The following is a 26045-nucleotide window of genomic DNA, read 5'->3' as shown; positions in this document are numbered from 1 at the left end:
TAGATCAGAGACACGGTCAGAAAGCCTGTTTCCCTCCCCACCCCGCCAAGGAGACAGAGCCCCTGCAGGCAGCCAGGCGCTGTGAGAGCTTCCCTGAACCCCACCTTGCACAGGGGGGCCCTGCTATGTTCAGGCTTGTGGGATGAAGGAACAGCAGAGTCAGCGAGAGCACATCCCAGAAGTACGTAGCCGGAGTCAGGAGGAGACGTGAACCAGACGTCCGGGGGGGGTTAGGGGAGTAGGTGCCTGGCTGAAAGTCTTCCTGCACAGTGTTGGCAGCCTTAGGCCCGGGCTCAGCAGCGTCTGCACTTTGTACCCCATCTCCCTGCCTGCCACTGAGGTCTGTGGCAGTCAGGGCAGAGAGGGGAGTGGAACGGGGAAGGCTTCCTGGGGACATGAAGGCGGCCGGCCATCTTGAACATGCTCTTCTGGAAGATTCAGACCTGCCCAGGAGAGGTCCTCTTGGTGGAATTATTCATAAACTGCCAGACTGGCAGTTCCCAGGGATTTTTACCCCATAGGGAGACAGCCATTGGAGTGGCTTGATTTTAAAGTGTCCATGGGCTCTTGTCTTTTATTCATGTTAGATTAGGTGGGGAGCTTTTTTTCGTAGTCTTCCCCAGTCCTTTTTATATCATGACACACCTGCCGCCTGCACCGGCCACCTTGCTGCCGAGGCCGCGGCTTTGGTTTTGCCCTCAGCAGAGGCCACCGGCCTGGGGTGTGGGAGGGAAGTGGAGGAAACCCTGGCGGCCTCTGAAATACAAGATTGAGTGTGTGATTGTCAGAGAACTGACCCTGAGACCATGGATCTGGTCCTTAATTATCGGTGTCCGGGCGGGAGGTTGAAGGGCGAAGGAAGAGCAAGAGCTGTGTTCTGTGTGTAGCACTGTCACTCGGCGTCCACTGCCATGTGGGAGTCCCGGCTGGTCTGTGCTGACTTCTGGGGTGTCTGGCACACTCCACCTTGCTCGCTGTGCCTCTGTTTCCCCATCTCAGCTCCTTCCTTCCCCACACACAGTTCCTCTCTAAGTGAACATATTGTGTCTGTCTACTTTTTAAAGTAACGTACACTTCCCACACTTTCAAGCCCTACACTGAAACCATGGGAAAATGGGAAAGTTATCATCTGCTCTATCCACGGTTGTACAGATACAACCTGTGTCGGTAACACACAGGAGTGTGTCAGAATACTGAACTTACACAGATGGTTTTTCCAGATGGTCAGGATAAGTTTTAAGCCATATCCTGGGTCTTGTTTTCCTTTGAACAAGATGTGCTTTTATTTGGTCTCCCTGCTTGAAAGACCTCTGGGTTTTCTGTTTAGCACCTAGAGGTATGAGCACATTAGAAAGGAATCCTCCTGACTTACACCATAGACCTGTCTTGAGTGCCCAGAACCTGCCAGGCACCGAGAGAAAGACCATATGTATCCTGCCCTAAGGAAGCCGACAGCCAGGAAAGGCAGAAAAAGTTCGCTCTCACCCAAGTGGAGAATTTGGTGATGTTAGTCCTTGTGGAAGTTCAGAGATAAAAGCCGGGGCTCCACCGAGGCAAAGGGGTAGATGGAGGAGGTTTCCCTGAGGTGACATTTGAGCTGACATTTGAGAGGATGGGATGGTGGGGAAGCATGGGTGTCGCTGACGCTCCAGCAGAGGGGACGGGCTGGCATCCTAGGAAGAGGAGCTGGAGACTCACTGTCGAGGTGAGAGCCCAGCCAGAGTCTCAGCCGGATTCACTTGCTCTAACTGTCCAGTGTCCTGACCTCTCGGAGCCTTGGGTCTGTTTACCCCAAAATTGATGGTCCTGATAGCAATACGATAGATAGTAAGGTGAGTTCTTGGTGATGGGTGTGAAACTCCTGGCCAGGCACACCATGCTCTCAGGAAATGATAGCTCTAGGGAATATAGGACATGGAGGAGGAGATTTGAAAAGCATGTTGATGGCGATTTTAGGAATGGGTTTTTAAAAAATATCTGCGTGCAGGTGAATGATTTTTCAGGACAGTTTTTCTCGGCTTAAGTGGATAGATTTCTTTGTTGTTAAAGATGGAGCCCTACCTAGTGAGGTTTATTCACACTACCTCTGTGGTCTAAGGACATACTGTTTTCTCATAAGGGGGCCTTTAGTGAACAGAGGAAATACCAGTTCCTGGCTGCAGGCTTTTCAGAATCTAAGTGGCTGGGCCCAGGAGACCAGAACAAGGGTTCCAGCCTGCAGACTGCCTGTGGCTGCCCATGTGAGCACAGGGCTTCTGGGATGCATGTCTTCAGGTGCCTGAGCTTCCTGAGCTCGGGCCATGTGCGGGGCCCATGTGTGAGGGAGGGGTCGCCCTCAGAGTCCTCCCCGAGCTGATGACATGGAGCTGCTCATGGCAGCACAGCTGAAGAGGGGTTGAGTGGGGACTGCTAGAGTTGAAGGCACAGCAGAATGTCCAAGTGGAGTGACCAGGAGGCCGTGGGAGATGCGGGCAGTGACTCAGGCGTGGGAGCCCTCAGGAAGAGCTGGGATACACTGTCTCCGCTGGGAAGACCTTCAACTAATTTACTGACCTCAAAGTTATTTATAGCAGCTTTGGAAGACTAGACCCATAATTTTAAGAAAAAGAATTAGAAGATAACTTGACATAATAGCCAATATCAGTGGCAAAAGCAGTTTGGGGCATTTTCTCCTTACTTTCACAGGCTCTGTCAGAGTTAAGGGGAGAAAATGGGCTGTCTGAGTCCTAGACCCACGCCTACCCCACCTATTAATCTTGCCTCCTTTTTTTAGTTTGTTTAATTCTGTTTATTCCTTTTTATTTTGTTTTAGCTTTCTTTATTCTGCCAGAATTGCTTCTTTCCTAACTGAGCCAATACTCAGGTTTATTTCGCATAAAACATCCGCTTTAGTGCTTAGAAACTACTTACTCATTTTGGAAGTTCTCTTGTTAAATCTTTTAAAAAATTTAAGTATGCTTTTCTGGAGTGTAATTTAGTGTTCTTCACCCCTTTTTAACTCATGCCCTACCAGCCAAGATGTGTGGCATCTTCCTTTGTAGCTGCTAGTACGAAACAATAGGAGAGTCTATGTGTGTTTTCTGTGGAATTAGATTACAGTATTAAATATTCCTATTTGGGCTTAACAGTGTCCCTCCCTATTTTCTCTCCCTGTTTGTTTGTGGGGTTTTAAAAAAATATATTTTATTGATTTTAGAGAGAGAGGAAGAGAGAGGGATAGATAGAAACAGCAGCGATGAGAGAGAAACATCAGTTGGCTGCCTCCCACTCGCCCCCTACTGGGGATCGAGCCTGCAGCCTAGGCATGTGTCCTTACCAGGAATCCAACCCAAGACCTCTTGGTGCACACTTAACCACCGACACACACCAGTTAGGCTGTCTCCCTGGTTTTTGATCAGTCATCCTAAGTGAGACATAAGTCTTCCTTAAGAATCATGAGGCCCTGGACAGGTAGCTTGGTTGGTTAGAGTGTCATCTCAGTATGACAAGGTTGTAGGTTTGATCTCTGGTCAGGGCACATACAAGAAGCAACCAATGAATAAATGCATAAATAAGTGGAGCAACAAATCAGTGTTTCTCTCTCCCCTTCTCTCTCTCCCCGCTTCTTCTTTCTGTCTAAAATTAATCAATAAAATTTTGACTTAAAAAAAATTTAAGAATCAATCACCAGCCTTAAAATGATAGAAGTAGCAGTTTATTCATCCATTAATTCAATAGTAAATTCAACCTACTATATGCCCGAGCCTGGTCCTAATAGAACCTGCAGCCTGGCGAGCAAGACAGTAAACACGTTAACACGTTAACAGAGACATCATTACAGACTGTCACAGCTGATAGGAAGAAAGTCTGTAATGACATGTGGAACACTAATCCTTTCCCTTTGAAATGATGATTCTGGACGCTTGGTTTTGCTTGGTTGTGGTTACAGGACGACTCTGGTCTGATTGCTGCTGAAATAGCGTGCAACTTGGCTCAGAGACATCGCTCCTTTAGCGTTTTGTCTGGCGATTTTTGTTCCGAAGCAGGATTTGGAACTGATTGAATGACCTTTTAGATGCAGTGCCCAAGCACGTCCCTAGGTGGCGATAAAGATGAACTTGCTGGAGAACCTCATATTGTCTTGTCCGGTCTCCATTTATTTCCAAGAGGAAAGTTAAACTTCCTCGTACTGAGCATCTGTTGTCTTTCTCGTGACCGAGTGCAGGAAATGCTGCCCTGGCTTTCAGGAGCAGCATCCTGTGACCTAGTGGGCACCTCCCTATCCCAGAGACCTGCAGTGTGGTCCCAGCTGCTCCCCATGTGGTGTCACCCTAGTGATGCCAGGCCCCCACTTTCCTGGCTGCAGAACGGGGACCATAACTCCCCCCACACTTACCTCACGGGGTCATTATGAAAATCAAGGGTAATAGCATATATGGACACCTTTTGAAAACTAAAAGCATACAAGTGCAGGGCTATAACAGCAGTGCCTTTCTGTTACAAAAGTAAAATAGTTTCTGAAATTGCCGTGACTAGTGCCATAATTGGGCATTATTTGGGGTAATGGTAAGGCTTCATCATGTATCACATCATAGGACTGAGAATAAATTATATTGCTAGGGCCATTTAATCCTGACCAAAATTAATGGCAATTACTTCCAAGACAAGACTGTCTTTGAGAAACAAAGGTGGATGTCAATACTGACTAGTAATTGATCATGGGAAATGTCAAAGTTTATTTTACAAGGAAGGAGGCCAGCAGTAATTAAGCTTTTCTTTAAATACGCAGAGTGTAAAAAGAGCTCTTTTGGATCCTTTCTGGATCACCAGGTATCTACCATCCTGTGTTAAACATTTGGTGTGGCGGTGAGAGCAGTTATCCATGAACACAGTTAAAATGTCTACCTGATAATCATAGAGCAGTGTGTGTCCAAGTGCCCAGCACACACCACCTGGCACACACCAGCCACTTCAGTGTCATTCTCATGAACAAAACTAATAACTACTGTATTCTCGTGACAGCTTTTACAAACCAACTTTTTCCCCTAAAATATTAGTTCCAAAAAGCCAAAACTTTTGCAGTAATGGTGTGTGTGTGTAATATTCATGGGATTACTGATTTCCTGTCTTTGTCTCTGAGAAAGCTGAGTCTTTTTTAAATCTATAGAAATCAATGTCTAATTTATATAACCTGTTTAGGCTTCCCATATAATAGGTGGTTTATGATTTCCAGAACCATAGTCAGAATTGCTCTTTTTCTGAATAACTCTTTGCATTAGATCTTTCATTATTTATAAAAGTCATTAAAAAAAAAAAAAACTGGGGCAAAGTTTGCTGGCTAAAAGAAAAAGCTGTAGTGGAGAGAAAAGTCTTGTTCTGTGCACACCTTGTGCCTCAGCCTGTGGCCCGCGGAGGCTGCAGCCCTTGCTCTGCTCTTGCTCCTGGATTTCGCCGGGGGTGCTGCGTGCCTCCGCCTCAGCAGATTCTACGATTATAGTGACATATTGGTTTAAAATGTGTTTCATTTTTCTTGCTGTACCTAAGTGATCTAAACACATAAATACACACTTGCCTTTCCTTTGTTGTCTTTTTTTTTTTTTTTTTTTTACCAGCAGTGTTTAAAAACCCTATTTGTGAGTCACTGGGTTGATGGACTTGGCCACCTCCAGCCTTGTGCTTTTGTGCCTCCCTGTGTTGTCCCACCTTCACTGTGTGGAAGTGACTGCATACTGGCTGTTCTGAGACTGGGATTAACCTCCGTGCCCCATTCGGTTCCTTTCCAGGTCCAACTGGCCCACCTTCAACACTCCCTCTAAGCACCCAGACCTCTAGTGGCACCTCCACCTTGTCCAAGAAGCGGCCTCCTCCCCCACCACCCGGACACAAGAGAACCCTGTCTGACCCTCCCAGCCCACTACCTCACGGGCCCCCAAACAAAGGCGCAGTTACTTGGGGTAAGTCATCCTAAAGTCAGGGCCCACACTTCCTAGGGCCAGCCAGTGTGTGGGGCTCCGTGGGCCGTTCATACTGAGCTCACGCAACCAGCGGACCAGACAGCACACACGCTGGGGGTACATGGGAATGCTTGTGCTGCCTCTACAGGCCAAGGAACATTTTGGGAACTATTTAGGACCATTCAAAAGCTATCATAATAGTACTACTAATAATACTAATAATGCTAATACTAACAATAATAATACTAAGATGCTGAGCATTTCCTGTGCGCCAGACACTGTGCTAATGAGCCCTCCACAAAATCCACTCAAGCACAGTAGCAGCTCTGTGAGATAGATACTGTCAGCCTCATTCACAGAGGAAGAAACCAAGGCTCGGAGAAGCCAAGTCATTCATTCAGCTCACAACAGCCAGAACGGTTTCCTTAGAAGATAAATCATTCACAGTCACTGCCCACCCTGCGCTTCAGGTGAATGCAAATTGCTTACCCCGGGACCTAGAGGGGTCCTTGTCAGACTCTTGTCTCCCAACCCTTTTTCTGCCATACCAGCCTCCTGTTACCTTGGGTACATCTGGCTCTTTCCCTCCTGGGTCTGTTCACTCAGTGGACCTGCCATGCCCTTTGACAGGCTGGCTCCCTTGGTCCTCCTGGCTTGTCTGTGTCCCTGGCCCTCCTCTCTAAAGGCACTTCCTCCCCACCCCTTTCCTCCAGGGCACCTGTCACAGTTGCTAAGAATTTTGTGTTTGGTTTTTGGTCCAAGCTCCCGGAGAGCAGGGACCTTGCCTGTCTTGTTCTCTTCTGTATTTACAGGGCCTAGAATTGAGCCCAGTACACAGCAGGTACTCAGTGATCACTTGAGAATAAATAAACCTGCTCAGTCTGTTTGTTTAACCATTTCAGTGACATTGACTACACATCACAAATCTCTCTCCACAGGGAACATAATTTTCATTTTTGTCTACCTTTTCAGTTCACCAGAACTCTACACTAGCCTGTCAGTAATTTAAGCCAAGAACAAAACAAGTGTGTCCCAGCAGGGTCTGGCCCTCAACGGGGACACACAGCTTTGCATGAGTCATCCCTCCTCCCATTGGGTTTCCTTGTGGCTTTTTTTTAAAAATATATCATCACTGATTTCAGAGAGAAGGAGGGAGAGAGAGAGAGAAACATCAATGATGAAAGAGGGTCATTGATCGGCTGCCTCCCACACACCCCCAACTGGGGATCGAGCCCGCAACCCGGGCATGTGCCCTGACCAGAAATCGAACCTCGACCTCCTGGATCCTGGGTCGATGCTCAGCCGCTGAGCCATGCCTGGCCGGGCTCCTTGTGGCTTTTTTGTTTCTTTTTGAATCGTAACTGATGGGTCAGTTGGCCAAATGCTTTTAAAGGCCCCATCCAAAGCCCATATTAGGAGTTCTGAATTTTGGGAGTTTTGGGGAAAAGCCATACTACCATTTGCAAATTGGCACACCTGTCAGCTGACCCAAATGCCAGTGTGTGTGCAACTGTGTCTGTGTGTCTGGCCACCAGCATCCTCATGTGTCTGTTGTTGGGGCTTCTAAACCTCCAGGGTCCTGAGGGGGGCAGATGGGAAACAGTCCAGTGAATGTTCTTTACTGTGAGAATTGACATGCACCAAACATGGAGGAGGTATCTGAAAAGAGTGTCAAACTGCACAAGAGGCTTCATAGAGGAAGAGACATTTGCCAAGGGTGTTAAGGAATTATTTCCCAGGTGAGGCAAAGAAGGGAAGAGCAACAGAGGTGCGACACGGGCACATCGACACCAGTCATCCTGACGTTTTCAGGGACTGCATTCCAGGGCCTCCAGGAGCCCTCAGGTTTCCCCCAAATCACGTTCCACGGACGGTCACAGGTTCCCTGTGCAGATTTTCATATCACAAGTTATAACCTTACATTTCACTAACCTTTGGTTCTTTTATTTAATCTGCCTTTATTTCTCGTCATGTTTATGGTGCCTCTGTTCACCTTCCAGACACAATCCTTCTGCAGTGAGATTTACCAGATTCAATCTTCCTGGCTTCAGAATCATCACATCATTAGATTTCTCTCACATCCCTCAGCAGCAAGGCCAGCAGCTGGTGTAGTTGTTTGTTTGGTTTGAGTTTTGGGTATTTTGTGGATAAAGGATATTTTTTACTAAACAAAGTTACCAGTTTATGAGAGTGAGTTGTGTCACCAGCTGGGAGCATCCAAGCCTCTCAAAGCTGTGGGCACTGATCCGTCTGCTGGGCTCTCTCACCAGCCTTAGGGACAAAAGTCAAATCTGTCTGCACCCAAAATGACAGTCATCCACGTCCCTAACTTCGGTGGTCCCTCACAAACACCCCCAAATGGTAATTCTTGGATTATCAGGGTGCACCTCTGTGTTGGGGTGTGTGCACATATACGAGATACACTTAACAGCAGCTGCAGACACACTCAGTGGCAAGCGCATGCACTGCAGCGGACTTCTCATCAGGTCGGCCACATTCCTCTGACCCTGGTTTTTCTGCTTTCGTGTCAGACAATTGCCGCTCGGTTCCATCCATACCTGTCTGCCACTAGCATGTTCCTGAGGCCAGACGGGGGGTGGGAGGATGGGCAGGCGACTGGCTGTTAACAAACCGGGGCGGGGGTCTCGGACTCATGGCAAATGTCTGATGCCTGCAGCTCCCCTCTGTGAACCTGTCTCCTGTGCTCTGAGATCCCCTGAACCTCCCTGAGGCCAGGACCAGGGCCTGGGGTAGATACCAGGTGTGAGAAGTGGTACACCTTAGCTCTGCCCAGGCCTCACCCTCTGACCCTGAAACAGCATGCCTGTCATAATGAGGTGCACCAGGTTCCCAAACTACATCCTTTCCCCTAACATCTGAGCCTCTGCTCACTGTATGACCTCACCCTAGAATGTTCTACCCATTTGTGTTTATGTTTAGTCAACTTTCCAGGTCTCCTGTCCAGGGGGTCTGTTGAAAAGGCCTTCCCCCGTCCGGCCACCACCCGCTCCCACTCTGTTCCCTCCAGCCCAGGATTGTCCGGTGGCTCTGTTTGCCTCCCTCACTTGCCCGATGCATCCTGAAGTCCTCACCGGGACGTGTGGGGTTTCTGTCTCCATGGAGCAGAGCACTCCCTTGTGGGCCGTGTCATTCCTTGGTAGCCCTGTGACGTTCAGCAAGTATCTTTGAATTGTTTCATACCTCAGTTTCTCCAACTATAAAATGGGGCTAGTTAATAGTTCTTACCTAATTCTCTTTTTCAAACTGTTTTTATTGAGTTTAGAGAGAGAGGAGGGGAGAGGGATAGAGAGATAGGAACATCGATCCAGTGACCTCTTGGTTCATGGGTCGATGTTCAGTCACTGAGCCATACCGGGCAGAGCTGCGTTCTCATTCTTGACCACAGTTCCACAGGGAAGGAAACACAGACAGAAAGGTTAAATCACCTGCCCGGGTTCTCCCGGCTGGTGCGTGGGGAGCGTGCACTCCTCGCCCTCTCCCTTGCCTGCTGTGTTCTGCACGGGGCAGCTCCCTGCCGCCCTGGCCGTCCCAGTCTTCACACTTGTGCCTTTGCCTGCGAGGTGGAGACAGGTGGGCACACTCCTGGCTGTGGCCCCTCATCCATCTGCAGCATGGAGCCCTGGTGTGCAGCGAGGGCCACTCCTGGCTCTCTGCCTGCCAGAGCCACAGAGCCCGCAGCCCCCAAAATAGCCCTGGCTCGAAGTCCAGAAGTCCCGCAGCCGTGATGAATGCAGAGGTCTGTCCCAGGGGACCTCGGGCAGGCTTTTGATTGGGAAACAAGCACACCTGTGGGCAGATCTGGGTTTTGTGGGGACTTTGGTTTTTGAAGTGGTGTGTCATTAAGTCACCTTTGGGGATAAAGGAATTTGCTTATAACCTGCTTTTAACCAGCACATATTTTAACACAATTTAGAAAAAATTAATAAGGGTATGAGATCAAAGGAGAATATAGGTAGCAAAGTAACAACGTCCAGAGTCCAGCCTCCTCACAAAACTCGTGACATACAGTTACATGCAGTGGCTGGAAGTGGACCACCAGTGTGACACCGAGGTTCTTACCGGCAAGAGCATGCAAAAAATACAACTGTCAGTTCCTGGTGGCTGCATGGTGGACTCTTCTCACACTTGAGATGTGTGTAATTTGTACCTGAGAGCAGTTTCCCCAGGACCTCTGTCCTCGGGCAGGTATTCAGGGAATCGTCTGCTCGTGGGAATCCGTGACATGCGCTGGAGGAACATTCTGGAAGCCCGAGTTCCGGTGCGCTTCTACCAGCCTTGGCTCAGTGACTTACATTCTCAGTCTGGCCACTGGGACTTAAAGTTATATGAGCTTTTTTAATGTAGAGCAAATAATGGAAGAAGCACTGCCCCAGAATTGGATTCACTTCTCCTACTTCAGGGCCAGAACTTGCAGGCAAACAGGCTCAGTGTCTGATTGGGAGTGGTGTTGGCTTGTGCAGACCCTTTGACTAGAAACGTCCTTTTCCTTCCTCCTTGGAGTCCCAGTCTGTTCTCATGTCCGCTCCCCCACCCCATTTTGCACGCAGTCATAGAAATGATCATGGCTTCTGCCACTTAGATTGTTTGCCGGGTACCAGGGTCACTTGTTCACACGTTGTTTAGCCATCACAGCCGTCCTATAAGATAGGGACTGTCATTGTCCCTAGTTTACTAATGAGGATTTCAAAGAACAGAGAAGTCAGACAATTTGTATCATACAGAGTCCAGGGCCTTCAGTGCTGGTGTCTGAGCCCCTTTCTGGCTCTGAAGCTCACGTCACTATCGACTGTTCCAGGCGACCCCTGGAGTCTCTGCCATCGTGCCAGGCCAGTATCTGACTCTGCACAAGCTCTGGCCCGCAGCTAAGAGCTGACACGAGTGGCCACAGCTTTCTCAGTGGCCTGCCCAGCATCTGTCTTCAGCTCTCTCACACATCTGTGTGTTACACTGGGATCCTTTTCCAAAATGCACAGAGAAAGGATTGAGCTGCTTCTGGTTTTTTGCTCTTCCCTCCAATACTCCCCTGTTCGCAGAAATTTTCCTAAACCACACTATTCTTCCCAGGCCTGGCAGGTGGCCTTTGCCTCGCTATGAGCATGACTGGGTTCCTGCCTGCCGGGGACAGGTGCCTGCCCACCCAGGTGTGTGAGAGATCAGCTGAGGCAGAGGGGCTGTGTCAGCGCTGCTGGCTCTGTCCTCATTGAGCAGGCGCCTGGTGACTGCTCCGTGCCAGACACTGGGCCAGAAAGTGGGGTTACGAGAGGAGCAAGGCAGAGCCCTGTCTTTGAGATTCTCGCTCATTGAGTAAATCATTTCTATTACTTCCATCAAGGAACTGTGTGATAGTAAGTGCTACTGAGTCAGGCTCCCTATGGTCCAGCACTGCTCCGCCCTCCAGAGCCTCTCTCTCTAATGCTCATGCCCATCTAGTGGGGTGGGGACTGTCATAACTCTCATTCTATAGGTGAGGGCCCTGAGGCTTAGTAGGAAAAGCCATGTTCACACTCATACGCTCTGGTCAGCAGCACGGCTGGAATTCAAAACTGGCTTGTCTGGCTCCAGCAGTTGCACCCTGCACCACTTCTATGACCAGTGGGCACAGGCACCCAAGAAGCAGGGAATGATAGCTCATGGCTGGGGGAAAATGCTCGGAAATTGGCTTCAGAGATGTACTTTGAAGTTTGCATAAGAATTTACCCCTAGTGGGAGGGGGAACAGAGGGAGCAAAGTGACAGAGACAAATGCACAATGTCCTTGGGGGATGGGAGTCGCCTTAAGTGCCAGAGGACATTCTGTCGAGGAGGCCCATCCCACACTCCGCCAGCCTCTCCCTGCCCTGTGGTTCAGGGGATGGGAGGTGATGGACTGTGGTAGTTGGTGCAGACCCTGCAGGTGGACTGCTCAGCTTTGTGTCCCAGCTCTGACCCTTACCAGCTACATGACCTTGGGCTTTTCTTCTGTGTGTGTGTCTTCCTCTGTAAATAAACACAGGGTAATTGTATTGCGAATGTCATAAGCATAATCACTGTGAGGTACTTGGCACAGAGCCTTCCTCGCAGTAAGTGCTCAGTAAACTGTAGTTGCCATTGTTAATGTTACCATTGGGCATCATGATGGTAACAGAAAGCATGTAGACTTGAGGTCAGGACTGACAGGTGCATCATTCAGCCGTGTGACCTGGTGCCATCCCTTCACTTATCCTTGTTTCCTCCTCTTCAAAATGAGAATGATGCCAGCTCCTCGCATCGTTAGGAGGGAGGAAAGCATTAGGGCCTTGGAGCAGATGCACCAGCCAGGGAGCACGCTCAGCCCTTTCCTCTCCGTCCACCTGCCTGTTTCTGAGCCTGCCCATCCAGCCCCTTCCCAGTGCCACTGGGCAGTGTGTGGGCATCTAGGCAGGGGAGGGAAGGGGTCAGCCAAAGGAGTGGACAGGTTCCCAGCGCAGTCACGGGAAGGGCAAGCAAGGAAGTGGCCCAGAGCCAGAGACAAGCTGCAGGTGCCCAGGGACAACTCCGGGGTGCCTGGCAGCTTGCCCCAGGATGCCCCACGCTGCTTCATGCTCCTCCCACGTGGAATGGGTCACAGAGGAGCCTTATTTCCGCAGCCAGCCTTCCTGCCCTCTGGACAGAGCACAGGGTCTGGTCTGGTGCCCCTCCACTAGAATGAGCTCCACTGTTCAGGGGCTGTGTCCCCCAAAGACCACTTTCCTTCCTCTCTCACCAGGGAGTTTGGACACTGTCTTCTTTTTACCACCCAGCTCGTTCCACATGACTAGTGTAGTTTGGCCAGATCCTAAACTCTGCAAGAGCAGTTACATTTTACTTGCTTTTGTGCCTCCTAGTACGTGTTCATGCCTTGCACATAGTAGGTACTAAATAAATGTTAATGTTTGAATGAATGATGTGTAAGTGACCGAGGGCCTTGCCCAGGAGATGGCCACTTACCACTCCCTGCTGAACTGTGTCCGCACATATACACCTATGGGTTGTGTGTTTCTTCTGCACCTGGCATCTACTGACCTGGAAGCCTCTAGGTGAACTTATGCACACAGTCTTATCAGTTCCTTTATGGAACCTAAGGGTACCTGTCTGCCAAACCCTACATCCCTGTATTCCATTTCACTGTCTGAGGCTGCAACTTTTTACATCTGATTTTCCCTGTAGGTAATGACATGGGTCCATCGTCATCGAGTAAGACTCCAAACAAGTTTGAGGGGCTGTCTCAGCAGTCAAGGTAAGCCAGCTCTGTCCTGCTGGGTTGATGCGATGGGCGGAATTATAGAAGTGGGTTTTAGTGACAGTCTGCTCCGAGTGTGGCCTGCCAGCTGGCGCTGGTTCTGGTGACAACCTCTCCAGTTGCATGTACCCCTTGTCGCTGGGCCTGGCACACTCTGCAGACTGCACTGTGAGTGGACAGCTGTCCTCCATCCGAGATCCAGGTGGGATTGGAACTCACATCCCTGAGTCACAGTCTGTCAGAATGAGTTTTTCAGCTTTTTAAATTAACTTGTTTTGTCTCGTTACTTTCCCTTAGTTCCATTTTGCAGTCTTGGGAGTGAAAAGATAGCCCTCAGTGAAATCTGACAGCCTAGAGATTTTCAAACTTTTAAAAATAGGGCTCTTAGGTACTTTGGAACATTTCTTGTGAGCACTGTTTATCCAGTCTCAAGGCAGAGGATTTTTTTCTAGAGGCCTGAGCTGAGGACACAGAGAGCCACTTCCAGACCCAAACCTGAGGGAGAGTCAGCTGTTGTGTGGGTGTTGCTTTCCAGAGTTTCTCCAAGGTTTTTTTAAAAGCAAAAATCCTCATTTCTTTTAATGTCATTGTCCTATTTAGTCTTTACCACCCTGTGAGGCAGGCCCCATTGGTACAATGTGCACTTTTACAAATGAGGAAACAACCCTAGAGGCTAAGTGGTGGCAGGTGGTCTCAGCGCTGGACTCAGATCCCTGGCTCTGCAGACTCCCAGTCCCTGAGTTCCTTTCCCTGGCACCCTGCCTGACAGGACCTGACAAAATCACTCCAAATACGTTTGAAGCAAAACCCTTTGGCATTTACTGTTCTCAGTTCAGTAGTGGCTTTCTTTCAACAGGATCTTCTAGTAGCCCAGGGGCAGGTAGGACTTCAGGTGAGATGAAAGACCACTGAGACCAAGGGTGATTGAGGGCCAAGATAGAAGACGCAGGCATGTCATCATCTTTCTGTGGCTCAGTTTTTGTTTAGTTATTTTGGCTTTTCCTGTTCTTTTAAATGCAATTAGGATAGAAGGGGGAAAAGCCAATTCTTAGGACATCAAAGGACAGAACAGGAGAAGTGAGATATTAAAAGGAGCCCTTGGCAGATAGACTCAGGCACTTGGCTGCTGTTGCTTTGGAGTCCACAGAGCTCTTGTGTCCTGAGAGTAGTTGTGGCCTCTGTTAAAGGGAAATAGTGGGTTCCAAGGAATAGATGCCACCTGCAGCGCTGGCATTTAAAGAGTGTAGAGGTTAACATTTGACTATTCAGACGACACTGGCAGACTTCTGTCGTGGGGACCTGGGCCTTTCCCTGCTCCTTTACATGGCCTCCCAAAGGAGGGGAGGGGAGGTCGCTTTGGAGGACATGAGGGCTCTGGAGTCTGGCATAGCTGGGTCTTATTTCCATGTCCACCACCCACCAGCCTCAGGACCTTCTCTGGTCCCTGAAGTCTCCTCATCTGAAAACAGAGACCGCAGGGGTCACGTTGTGGGGTCACGTGACATGAGTTACTTCTGTGTCCCACACCTGATACAATCTAGTATGCCAAGTGCTTTCACAAACGTTATTACCTCTGGGAAAAGGTGTCAAGAGGAGGAGGAGTTCGTCTGAATCACTCAGAAACACCCTTTCCTCCCTCTTCCCAGCCAGGCAAACTTTGAATTCTGGAAACTGGACTGTAACCTTTTGTTAAAGAAATTTTGAAAGGGTTTTTCGATAGTTCAGCAAACGCCTATGATTTCCTTGAATAACCTGTCACCGCTGACATAGCACTTTTAGGTCCTAAATGATTTTTTTTTTTATTAGCACCAGTTCTGCGAAGTCCGCTCTTGGCCCAAGAGTTCTGCCTAAACTACCTCAGAAAGGTAAGATTTATTGCTTTTGTTTTCATGTGTAATTAGTGTCACTGTCCCTCTAAGGGGACAGGGTTTCTCTCTCTTGGCCACTCTGTGTCCCAGATGCTGGAGTGGCACCTGGCATGGAGTGGATGCCTAGTACATACGTGCTCCATGAAGGAGACACTGATAAACTCAAATGTTGTGATTAGCAGAGCACCTCATTAGATTCCCCGGGTCCCATTTCTCTTTCGCAAACCTCATCAGACCGGGAACCAGGTCCAGCTCTACCACTCACAAGCTGTGCAGCTGGGCAGGAGACAGATGCTCTCGGGCTTGGTTCCTCGCCCGTAAATGAGGCAAGAATACTATTTCCTGAGGCTTTGTGAAGACGAAATGAGGTCGTGCTTCAGAGAGCCCCTAGCTCTCGGGTCCCTGAGATGGCGTCTGTCGCCCGCCAAGTACAGTGGTACCTCGGTTTTCTAATGTAATCCGTTCCGGAAGACCGTTCAAGTTCTGAAACGTTTGGAAACCGAGGGGTCCACAGCCCACAGCTGGGCCTCAAGATCTTGCCCTCAGCGGAAGCCGTGTGGCATGCTCGACTTCCGAGGCGTGTTCAAAAGCATTCCCATCCGGGTTTATGGCATTGGCAGACCGGAACGTTCATCAGTGGAGATATTCAAAAACCGAGGCACCACTATACAAGAAAGCAGTGTCCGTGCTGCCACTCCGCCAGGCAGACACTCACCCTCTCCCCAGCAATTTAATCCTGGCCAAGCCTGTCACTGGAGAGACCGAAGCATCCGTCTTCCTCATCACATGGAAATGAGTGTGCGGAGCTTGTGTTGCAGTGTTCCAGTTTTAGAGTTGCAGAGCCCCCCACAGGGGCACTTGGTTCCCTCCGCTCACCCCCACCCAGGCCCACAAGGCAGCAGGACCCACTCTAGGGATGGACAAAGGCCCTGAGGAGCTTGGTGGCCGCTCTGTGGGTTTCCCTGCCGACGGTGAGACCTTTGACCCCAGAAGTCAGACGAGGGGTCCGTGGTGGGAAGCTAGAATTCACCTCTCCCAAGGTCTCAGCCCCGTGGCGAGTTTGGAGGAGTGTGGACTGGTCGGGCCTGGCTCCTGTGTAGGATGAGAGGGGAGTCCAGACACTTCCCGCATCTCCTGAGGCACAAAGGAAGGCTTCCCCTGGTCTGCTGGATCTGACTAAAGCCACTGGGTTTTCTCTTTTAACCACCGCCCAAAGTGCTGTCCTGACCTCACAGAGACGGAAGCCGAGATCCCCAGCACCATTCCCACTTCTCTGCAGTCGGCCCCACCCAGCCCCATGTCCGCCCGCTGATCACACTCCCGAGGCATCCCCCCTCGCACCCAAGCCCCACTGGGACCTGCGTTGCTGCTGCCACTCTCCACATCCCATCCTGGCCTCCTCCCCGAGCCACCTGCCTCCTGATGCTGTCCTGTGCTGGCTTCTGCTCACTTGACTGACACTAGGCCTGACCACGCCCCTGGGTGTGGCTGGGAAGTAGTCAGGGTGGGGGTTCCACTGCCTCATGACCACGGACCCGGAGGGCCTCTGTGCTGGTGTCCTCCCCAGCAGGTCACTGTGTCGTCCAGTTGTGGTGAAGTTGGCTGTCTGCCCTTCAGAGTGAATGTAGTTCAGAAAGGAGTTTTCGCCGGGGAGGGAAAAACACAGCCCGGCTGGGAAATTAAAGAGCAGAGGTTGGACAGGCTCCCTGGAGGAGAGACTGTCTCTTGACTTATTTTGTTTCTTATTATAAAAATGATATATATTGCCGTAGCCAATTTGGCTCAGTGGTTAGAGCATCAGCCCCGTGGACCAAAGGGTCACAGGTTCAATTTCTGGTCAGGGCGTGTACTTGGGTTGCAGGTTGGTTCCCCAGCCCCGGTTGGGGGGTGTATGGGGGAAGCAACCAATCGATGTGTCTCTCTCACATCAGCGATGTTTTTCTCTCTCTTCCCCTCTCCCCCCACTTCCACTCTCCCTAAAAAATCAATGACAAAAATTTCCTCGGGTGAGGATTTTTTTAAAAAAAGTAATATATATTCATTCTAGAAGATTTGAAAACTACGGATAAGCAAAAAGAAGAAACTGCAAACCACCTAAAGTCTTCCCACCAAGATAAACAGCTGGGGCCATCCTTTTATTCGCTTTTCTGTGCTTTTTTTAAAGTTTCCATTTAAGCTCATTTTTTCATGTAACAATTAAAAACATTGGCTATGACATAAATTAGATAACAGGGCGACTTTTCCTGGCTGCATAGTGTTCCATCGTCCAGTCCATGCTATTTTAAGCAGGGTCTGTTATTTAATAGTCACGTAGTTTGCTTTTTTCCTTCACTATAAACACTGCCGTGCTGAACATTCTAGCTCAGACATCTCAGTGCCTTGCTTGGATCTCTGTTCTAAGATAAATTTCTAGAGGCAGAGGTACATGTTTTGAGGGTTATAGCTACTCAGCACTTACAGTTTCTATTCCCCCAAAAGTGTGGCCTACAGCAAGGCTTCCCAGCCGCCTGCCTCAGGGATCCCCCAGGTTTCCCCCATCACTACCTGCCTCAGACTTCTGTTTACTCAGTTTTAAACCTTCAAGTGAGGAATCTGGTGGTCCTACTGTAACTTTTTAAGCTGAGCCGCATCAGCTGAAGCTCAGGGGCCAGCAGTGAGCAGGGTGTCCTGGAATCTGAGTTCCCCAGGAAGGGAGGGGGTTAGCAGGCCGTGGGCGGAAACAGCCTCAGTGCAGCTTGCAACAGTTTGCAACACTGGGGTTCGTCTTCCTTTATTTTTATATTTTCATTTTAAGACTATCTGACTGTTGGGTTTTTAGGATAAGTTGTTTTTTTCTTTGACTCATTCTGTGTGCCTTAGTCAACCATTTTCTCGCTGAGCCCTGTGACTGGCCCCTGCGTCAGGAGCCAGAGCTACAGGAGCGAGAGAAAATGTAAATCCTGGCTGCAGGGAACCCTGTCTGATGGAACAGTAAGAGGAATGTAATGCTTAGAGCCTGCCAGCTCCTGCGGCCAGGTCTTTACAGATATTTTAGGGGTGAGGAAGGTGAGGCACAGCGAGGGTGTGTAATTTACCCAAGGTCACACAGCTGGAAAGTAAGTGGTGGAGCTGGACTCAGAGACGTGTCCTCAGTGTCCTGAGTTCTGCCGGACAGAGCTGTGCAAAGAGCTGCGGGAGTGGTCCAGTCACCCACCCCAGGCCATGGAGTGCCACGTAGCCCAGCGCCAAAGGGAGTAGGAGGGCCTGACTTAGAAACACTCCCAAACCTGTTCAGTGGGAAATAAATCAGAGGTGCAGACTGTGTAGATAGGGTGATCACGTTTGTGGTTTATTGTAATCATGTTTATTCATGAGCACATGTACCTTTGTCACCAAAATGTAATCAGAGGGATCGTAGGGGTGGTGAGAGGAGAAACCTCTTCCTACTGATATTAAAGAATTTTTGTTAACATGGTCAGTGCTCTTGCTAAGGCAGTATATAGATAAAAGTTTTATGTATGGCAGATGTAAAAAAAAGTCAAAAAGAAAATATATCAAAATATTTAAAATGGCTATAGTTAGGTGATAGACTTCTGGGAAACTTTTAACTCTGTACTTTCCAATTTTCTCTGATCCGTATTGTGCTTATGGTTGTGGGATTTTAAACTGTGGATTCGTTTGGACATACTTTTATTACATAACTGAGGCGTAAAGTCATGAGTGGTAACGTGGGTGCCTCCCAGGCTTCTAGCTCTTGTCTGTTTAGAAACGGGCAGCATGCGCCTGGGTCTGGCCTGAGTCCAGGTGCCCACATTAGGTCTGTTCTCCTCAAGGTGACCATCTTGTGTTCTGTCCCCGTGACCCCCTCTCTGTGCTTGTCCCCACAGTGGCTCTACGGAAGACAGACACCATCCATCATCTCTCTCTGGACAAAGCCGGCCTCCCACCCGAAGTTGTACAGAAGTCGGCACAGCTGGCAGACTTACCACAAAAGCCACCACCTGGAGACCTGCCCCCCAAACCCACCGAGCTGACTCCCAAACCCCAGATGGGAGATTTGCCACCTAAGCCAGGAGAACTGCCCCCCAAGCCACAGCTGGGCGACCTGCCACCCAAACCCCAGCTCTCAGACTTACCTCCCAAACCGCAGGTGAAGGACCTGCCTCCCAAACCGCAGCTGGCGGACCTCTTGGCAAAATCCCAGCAGGGAGACGCCTCACCCAAGGCCCAACCGCCCTCTGACGCCACCACAAAGTCACACTCGGTGGATCTCTCCCCGAACGTGCCAGCCCGAGACACCATCCAGAAGCAAGCCTCTGAGGATTCCAATGACCTGACACCCACTTTGCCTGAAATGCCTGTCCCGCTGCCCAGGAAGATCAACACGGTGGGTCTGAGACCGGGTTGGGGGGGTTAGGGGCTACTTACACAGAAAAAGCAGGAGTCTGCTCACCTAACAGGCTCTGTGTCTGCGTCATGCCAGAGCGGGGCCTGCCCGTTAGGAGCACAGGCCGCAGAGCCCACCTGCAGTGCCCGCTGTGACTCCACCTTCTCCCAGCCTCAGTTTCCTCGTGTACAGAAAGGAGCTGATACAGTAACTGGGCTCCTGGGTAATTAAATGCACTTAGCTGGCACCTGGGAGACCTCCACACGGGAGCGCTCTGACCCAGGAACCTGAGGTTGGGACTCTTCCTTCCTCGGATCACAGAAAGCAGCCCCTTCCCAGGGCTCTAGAACCCCCTGTGCATCCTCTGAGCATCTCTGAGCATCTCACCTCTGAGCATCTCACTGCGTCTTCCTGGAGGAGCTAGGCAAAGCCCAGAGACCTGCACAAACAGAGAATTTGGCTAAAGTCTCAAATTCCATCGTTTTCATGGAATGCTTTCTGTTCTGTAATGTATCAGCTTTATTTTGATATAAAAATGCTTTTTTCCCCAAAATCTTTTTTTGGAGAAAGTGATGTTCTAGGGAGATGCATGTATGCCGTCTGTCCTGCCCACGGCCGCACCCCCACAGGGACACTGACACCCCAGGTTGAGGGGCGCAGCTAATGGGGGGATTGGATCAAAATGCCTCCCACTGTACATGACAGCCCTGCCCTCGTTCACATTTTACTCTGAAAACAACATGACAATAAAAGTGTGGCCTTCATGCCCTGGCCAGGTGGCTCAGGTGGTCGGAGGGTCGTCCTGTACACCAAAAGGTTGCAGTTCAATGCCCAGGTTGGGGTGTGTGTGGGAGGCCACCAACCCATGTCCCTCCCTCCCTCCCCCCCCATCTCTCACCCCCCTCAATAAATATATCCTTGGGTGAGGATTTTTTTTAAAAAGTGTGTCCCTTCAGGACCGAAGGAAAAGGAAGACAGGTAAACCCATCCTCCCCTGGTTAGAGCCCACGCATCAGTATGGTGGGTGCCTCTCTCTCCACAAGGGCAACTCCCGAGACCCCGGGTGCCACCGACAGTCTCGACCGGCACAAATTCCACTTGGTGCCACAGGCCTCACAGTTGTTCTGTGACCTCGCTCGCTCCTCCCCGTGGTGCGTGGTCACATAGGGCCTTCTCAGAGTCAGCACAGAGACAGGCCTGCCCCGCCAGGGTCGGGGTTCCATGGGCTCCTCACCCCACCCGCCCGGCCCCGAAGGAGCTGCAGAAAGCGGGGTCAGCAGGGCCCCTGAGGGAGAAACCAGGGGAACTGAGAGGAAGTCGCTCTTTTTATTACTATTTACTGAGCTGGGTGCCCAAAGCGTCCTCTCGAAGGTCATTTTCCTATTTCCATCTTCCTGTTTGCAAAGAACTGGAAGTTCAACAAATAAGAGCCCAAGTCGAATTGGTCAGATCTTTGGGAGGACGTGCCCGGAGCCCCCCCGGCCGCGCCGCCCCGTCGGCCGGCTCCTGCTGACGGTGCTCTGCGGGCCGGGGAAAGGTGCTGATGCTGCACAGCCGGCGGCGGGCGCTGCAGGCTGGCTCTGCTCATGCTTCCCAAACCCATTTTTAGACTCTGCTGTCATCTCGAGCCTGCTGCTGTGGGGGGGGGGCAGAGTGCTGTGTCCCAGAGGGCAGATGCAGCCGACTGTCCCCCTGCCCGTGAGGTGAAAATAATGGGTGACGCCCGCTCGCCCGTGCCAGGCTCTACCCTGATGCCAGGGGAAGGGACAGGGACTGTCACGTCCCGAGACGTCACAGTACACAGCGCGCTCCGCCTTTCACAGCTGAGATTGTGGCTCAAGGAGGTTCTGTCACCTGCCCGAGGCCAGTGTGCCCTTTCCCCCTCATTCAACCCTGGCAGCTAACGCCCCGTTTCTGTGTCGCAGGGGAAGAACAAGGTGCGGCGCGTGAAGACCATTTATGACTGCCAGGCGGACAACGACGACGAGCTGACCTTCATCGAGGGGGAGGTGATCGTCGTCACGGGGGAGGAAGACCAGGAGTGGTGGGTGCGTACTGAGAGCACCGCTCGTCCCCTGCGGGCTCCTTCAGCTTGTGAGCCTCGCCCGGCCCTGCGCGCACTGCCGGGCGGGAGGCCGCACCCCTGAGGCCAGGAGCCCCCCCTTTGTTGGGGATCTTCTGTCACCAAAAACAACTGTGGAGGCCGGAACTGGGTCGGGGGGTGAAGGCCGCTGTGCTTTATCCTGCGTCACACCCCACCTGTGAGCCAGGGGTGCTCTAGGTGTTTCAGACGCAGAACCAAAGCCCAGGAGGAGCGCTGCCCGAGGCGCGTAGAAGCTTTCTGCAGGTTTGCAAAGCCAAGGTACAGGAGAGGAAAACTGCCGTAGGCCCCAGCGATCGGGAACTTTCGCAACATCCTTTCCCCCGACAGCAACCAGGAAACAAGTGCTTGGTACATAGCAGCCCTTTGCAGATGACAGTCTTTTATGTAATCTCACCACAAGCCTGAGAGAAGGGGCTTTTTGGCCCCGTTTTGCAGACAGGAGGCTTAGCAAGCTCTGCCCGAGGTCACCCAGCAGGAAGGCAGGCGAGCCCCCTAACCAAGAGCGCGCACTCCAGGGGTCTGCGGCCGGTGCAAGACCGGGGACGGGTCCTGCCACTTCCCTAGGCCACTGTCCTTTTTTTAAAAAAGCAAAGTACAAATTTTATTTTGTGTATAAAGGCACGGGGCCTCTTGGTTTCTCCCTCCACTGGTGTGCTCCCCACCCCGAGCCGTCTCCGTCCGTCACCGTTTATCCCCTCTGCCTTCTTTCGCCGCCTCCGACCCCTTTCCCTCTGGCAGTCGCCGCACTGTGGTCTGTGTCTATGAGTTGGTTTGGTTTTTGTTGTTTTGCTTAATCCCTTCACCTTTTTCAGCCAGCCCCCCGGCCGCTGGCAGCCCGCTCTGTCTGTGAGTCTCTCTGTTGGTTCACTTTGTCCATTAGGTTCCGCGTGTGAGTGAGATCATGTGGTACCTGGCTTTCTCGGACTGGCTTGTTGCACTTAGTGTAACGCTCTCCGGGTCCCTTCGTGTACAGAACGAGGGTCCTCGTGGGGCCGACGGGCGGGCGCGAGACCCAGTGAGAGTGCCGACTGCTCTGTGCTTGTCGCTGTGCTGTGTAGTTTGTCGTCATCAGCTCTCTGTGGTTCCCGAAGGGTGGCCGAGGGCAGGCCTCTCCCGCCCCGGTCTGCGGGCTCCCCCAGGCTCTGACCCACCAGGCCTGACGCCTCTCGTTTCTCCCACAGATCGGCCATATCGAGGGACAGCCCGAGAGGAAGGGGGTCTTCCCAGTGTCCTTTGTCCACATCCTGTCCGACTAGCGAGAAGCAGAACCTGAGACTGTCCGCGCCCTTCATGCCAGACTGCCGCCTGCGCGTGCTCCTGCGCACACGTGTACATAGCTGCTGTTACAGGCGGAACCCGCGGGGGGCCGCCCCCGGAGGGGAACATGGTGTGTGTTGTAAATAAATACCCTGTTGTCTTCTGCCTTCGCCAGTATTAATGGGAGCCTGGGACCGGCATGTCTCACTGGTCTGCCAAAGCCGTCCTTGGCATCTAGCACTTACATCTCTCTGTGCTGTTCTCCAAACAAACAGGAACATAGGAACTGCTGGCTTTGCAAATAGAACTGGTCTCAGCCGCTGAAGGGCATGGCATCGACTCTGCTCCAACAGTGCAGGGTTCTCAGTCGTGTTACTGAAAACGCACGCTAGCGAGAGGCGGGTCCTGTCTCCCGGGGGAGACTCGGCTCCGAGACAGACCAGCCTGCAGTTTTCTGTGTATGCAGTTTACAGCGCCAGCACCTGCTGTGGTATTTATTACAGGGACGTGCTCAGTTAAACGTGTTATTCCATCAGCAGAGCAGTCACTGACCCCAAGCCCTGGGTGGCATTCGCAGTGCCCACCGCCTCGTGCGAGTTCAGACCAGTGGATTCGTACTGTCTTGTGAGGAGTACCTGCCCCTGAGATGTTACCTCATTATGCAGAAATAACTTAGCCTTCATGACTATTTTGACAAAAGTTTAAAACCCCTCGGATGAAGTTCAATTTTCAGGAACCAAGGACTGCCAGAAACATTAGCTCTACGTATGCATGCATTAGACGCTTACCTGGAGTCTGCCTTTTGTAAAGGAGCAGTGCAGAGCAGCGGACTGTACATTTTAAACCTGGTTGCCATTAAAAGCAGAAATGATGAGGTTGCGACAATATTTGTTTCCAGCCAACCCTTTGGCTTTCTTAAGAGTGGATTTACATGTCATATTATGAATTAGCATCCCTCCCATGTGTTAAAGCATCTCATGCGTCAATTTAAATTAGGTGCGTGGTTCTGTTCCTGACGATTTTAAACCCTTAAAAGAGGATTCAAGCGGATGGTGGATTTAAAAGTCAACCCTGCACGCGGCCTGCCCACCGTAGAACCCAGGTGCTGAAACCAACCTCGTCTTTTCTCCAGGCTCTTTGTTAAACCCCAGTCATAGGGAGGTTTTCCAGTCCCAGGCCCTATTCAGTAGACAGGTTGCCTCCAAGTCAGCCCGTAACCGAGGTTCTAAACGCTGCTGGGAATTGCACTGTGAGAAGGCCCTTCCTGCAGCGAGTCCCTGGTGGCTTTCTTTTCATCCCAATGTGTTGATCAGAACATTAGGAGCATCGTGCCTACTCCGGCCTCCTGCATGAGTCGGAATTTCGGAAAGAATACACCTGGTTCCCTCCCCAGCCGGTGGGGCTGCACTCTGCCCGGAGGCTCGTGTGTCGTCCTGCCATTGCATTCGCTTAAACTGCTCTGTTGGCAACCGCACAGAAAACGAACATTTCCAAGCAGATAACCTTGGCATTGAGTGAGACTCGTTCATTTCACAGAAGCACAACTCCCAGCCGAACCCTTAGGAAAAGCCGTCATTACCAGTCACAGCGCCCAGTGAGTATTAATTTAGTTCTGCTTAGTGTTTCTATGAAAACTTCGAATAGCCACCTGATTAATAAACCTCGCATGGCAGACCTGCAGCATATGCCTCAGCTGTTAGTGGAAAGTGACTTTAAGCAGTTGCTTCCCCAGCGTCCTCACAGCACATGTGACTCCCACACAGGAGCGTCAGGAGCGGGCGACGTGCTGGTGCGTGGCCAGCAGTGTTTGCAGCCTCAGGACTTGAGCCACACTCGTGTCAGGACAGGAAGTCACCGTCCCCAGTCCCTTATGTCCTGGTTCATTCAGTTACACATTTTCAGTTGCTTTAAGAAACTTCATTTTTGTGGCCTACAGTATTTTAACTGATCTCAAAATAAACTGGTTTCTAAACCACCACAAAAACTAGATGTCTAAAGTGACCTGGAATCTACGTCTGCTCTTTCGCCCCTTTCGCAGCAACTTACACAGATTCTTAACACCTTTTATTTTTTCAGGGTTTGTCTTTTTTTCCATCAGGAATCTGAGTTCTCTAACCCAGCTTACCGTGGGACATAGGAAAACTAGGTATAAATACCTGTGCTGATCTCGGTTGAGTTGAATCTGACATTGTAATTAACTCAGTGAGCCACTATCTGCAGTTTTGTACATGATACAGTATTTTGAAGGTATGGAACCTTATGAAAAAAATAGCTAATTCTTTTTTCCCCCAGAGGGGAAAAGTATGTTCTGCAAATAGTGTGTCTTATTTTACTGTTGAACAGCAATTGCTATTTATTTTTTTATTGCCTAGAACTCCACCCTGTTGTATAGGACTCCCGTATGCCACTCGTTAAATTCCGAATCTCATCTGGATGTTGCGCTCAGACATCAGTACACTTGTCATTTCACATGTATTTAATGTGACAGTTCTTTTCAGTACTGTATGTGTTCATTTCTACTTTTTTTAATATTTAAAATTGCTTTTAAATAAACATATTCTCAGTTGATCCCAAACATCTGTAATCCGGCCATTCTGTGAGTTGTCCTCTCCCCTTTCATTTGGAGAAAATCAAGACTCCCCTTTGCTGTGCTTTGGGGGGGTATAGATAACACAAGTCATTGCAACTCCTGTGTAAAAACTCGCTTTGGATACATAAAAATGTGCATCAGTTTCCTGGACTTACAGAACATGGCCCTCAACATCTTGGTGCCCCCCCATTCCCACTCCCGCCTCCACGGCACCCACGGGCAGGAAAAAGGGAGGGGATGCCTGGCTCGGACCGCGTGCTGTGCGTGTGTCTGCCATGTGGCTGTGGCTCCTGGTGCCCCCCCGCGGCGAGCCAGCCCGGGCCCAGGCGCCTGCTTGCGTCAGCTCGTCCCCACCGGGTCAGTGAGCGGTGCGAACCCCTCGGCCTCCCGGGGCTTGAAGATGAGTCCCAGATCCACTGCCGTGCAGGAGATGTCATGGTTGGTAAGCGACCGAGTTAGGAGACCAGACGAGTGGTTCTGGCTCTAAGGCCACCATGGGGATTCCTGCCCACATGGAAGACAGTCCCCGTCACAGAGCTAGCCAGAGACAGCGGTGGAGAGCTCACGGGGCCACGGCATTGGACATTCTGAAGCGTCGGTCTCCTTGTTTCTTTTCAACAAACTGGGCAGATACGAGGCCCGTCACACACTAGTGAGGACCCCCCTACGA

General features: G+C 50.8%; 1 protein-coding gene across 2 annotated transcripts in view; it reads left to right on the top strand.

The window, feature by feature from the left end:
• ASAP1 (ArfGAP with SH3 domain, ankyrin repeat and PH domain 1) overlaps window positions 1-25360 on the top strand; it is a 281349-nt gene extending 255989 nt beyond the window's left edge. The window contains exons 25-30 of one of the 2 annotated variants that reach the window (XM_081117414.1): window positions 5763-5933; window positions 13118-13187; window positions 14997-15055; window positions 18925-19424; window positions 21350-21472; window positions 22710-25360. In XM_081117414.1, coding sequence (XP_080973540.1) covers window positions 5763-5933; window positions 13118-13187; window positions 14997-15055; window positions 18925-19424; window positions 21350-21472; window positions 22710-22784 — 998 coding nt within the window. In that variant the 3' untranslated portion in view covers window positions 22785-25360. The remainder of the gene's footprint in view (window positions 1-5762; window positions 5934-13117; window positions 13188-14996; window positions 15056-18924; window positions 19425-21349; window positions 21473-22709) is intronic. The other variant, XM_081117415.1, reaches the window with a different exon arrangement.
• The last annotated feature ends 685 nt before the right edge of the window (window positions 25361-26045 follow it).

Source organism: Miniopterus schreibersii (assembly GCF_964146895.1).
Source record: "Miniopterus schreibersii genome assembly, chromosome: 17".
In the NCBI taxonomy this organism is placed as follows: Eukaryota; Metazoa; Chordata; class Mammalia; order Chiroptera; family Miniopteridae; genus Miniopterus; species Miniopterus schreibersii.
Note: the sequence above shows the minus strand (reverse complement) of the source record. Positions and strands in the feature narration are given on the sequence as shown.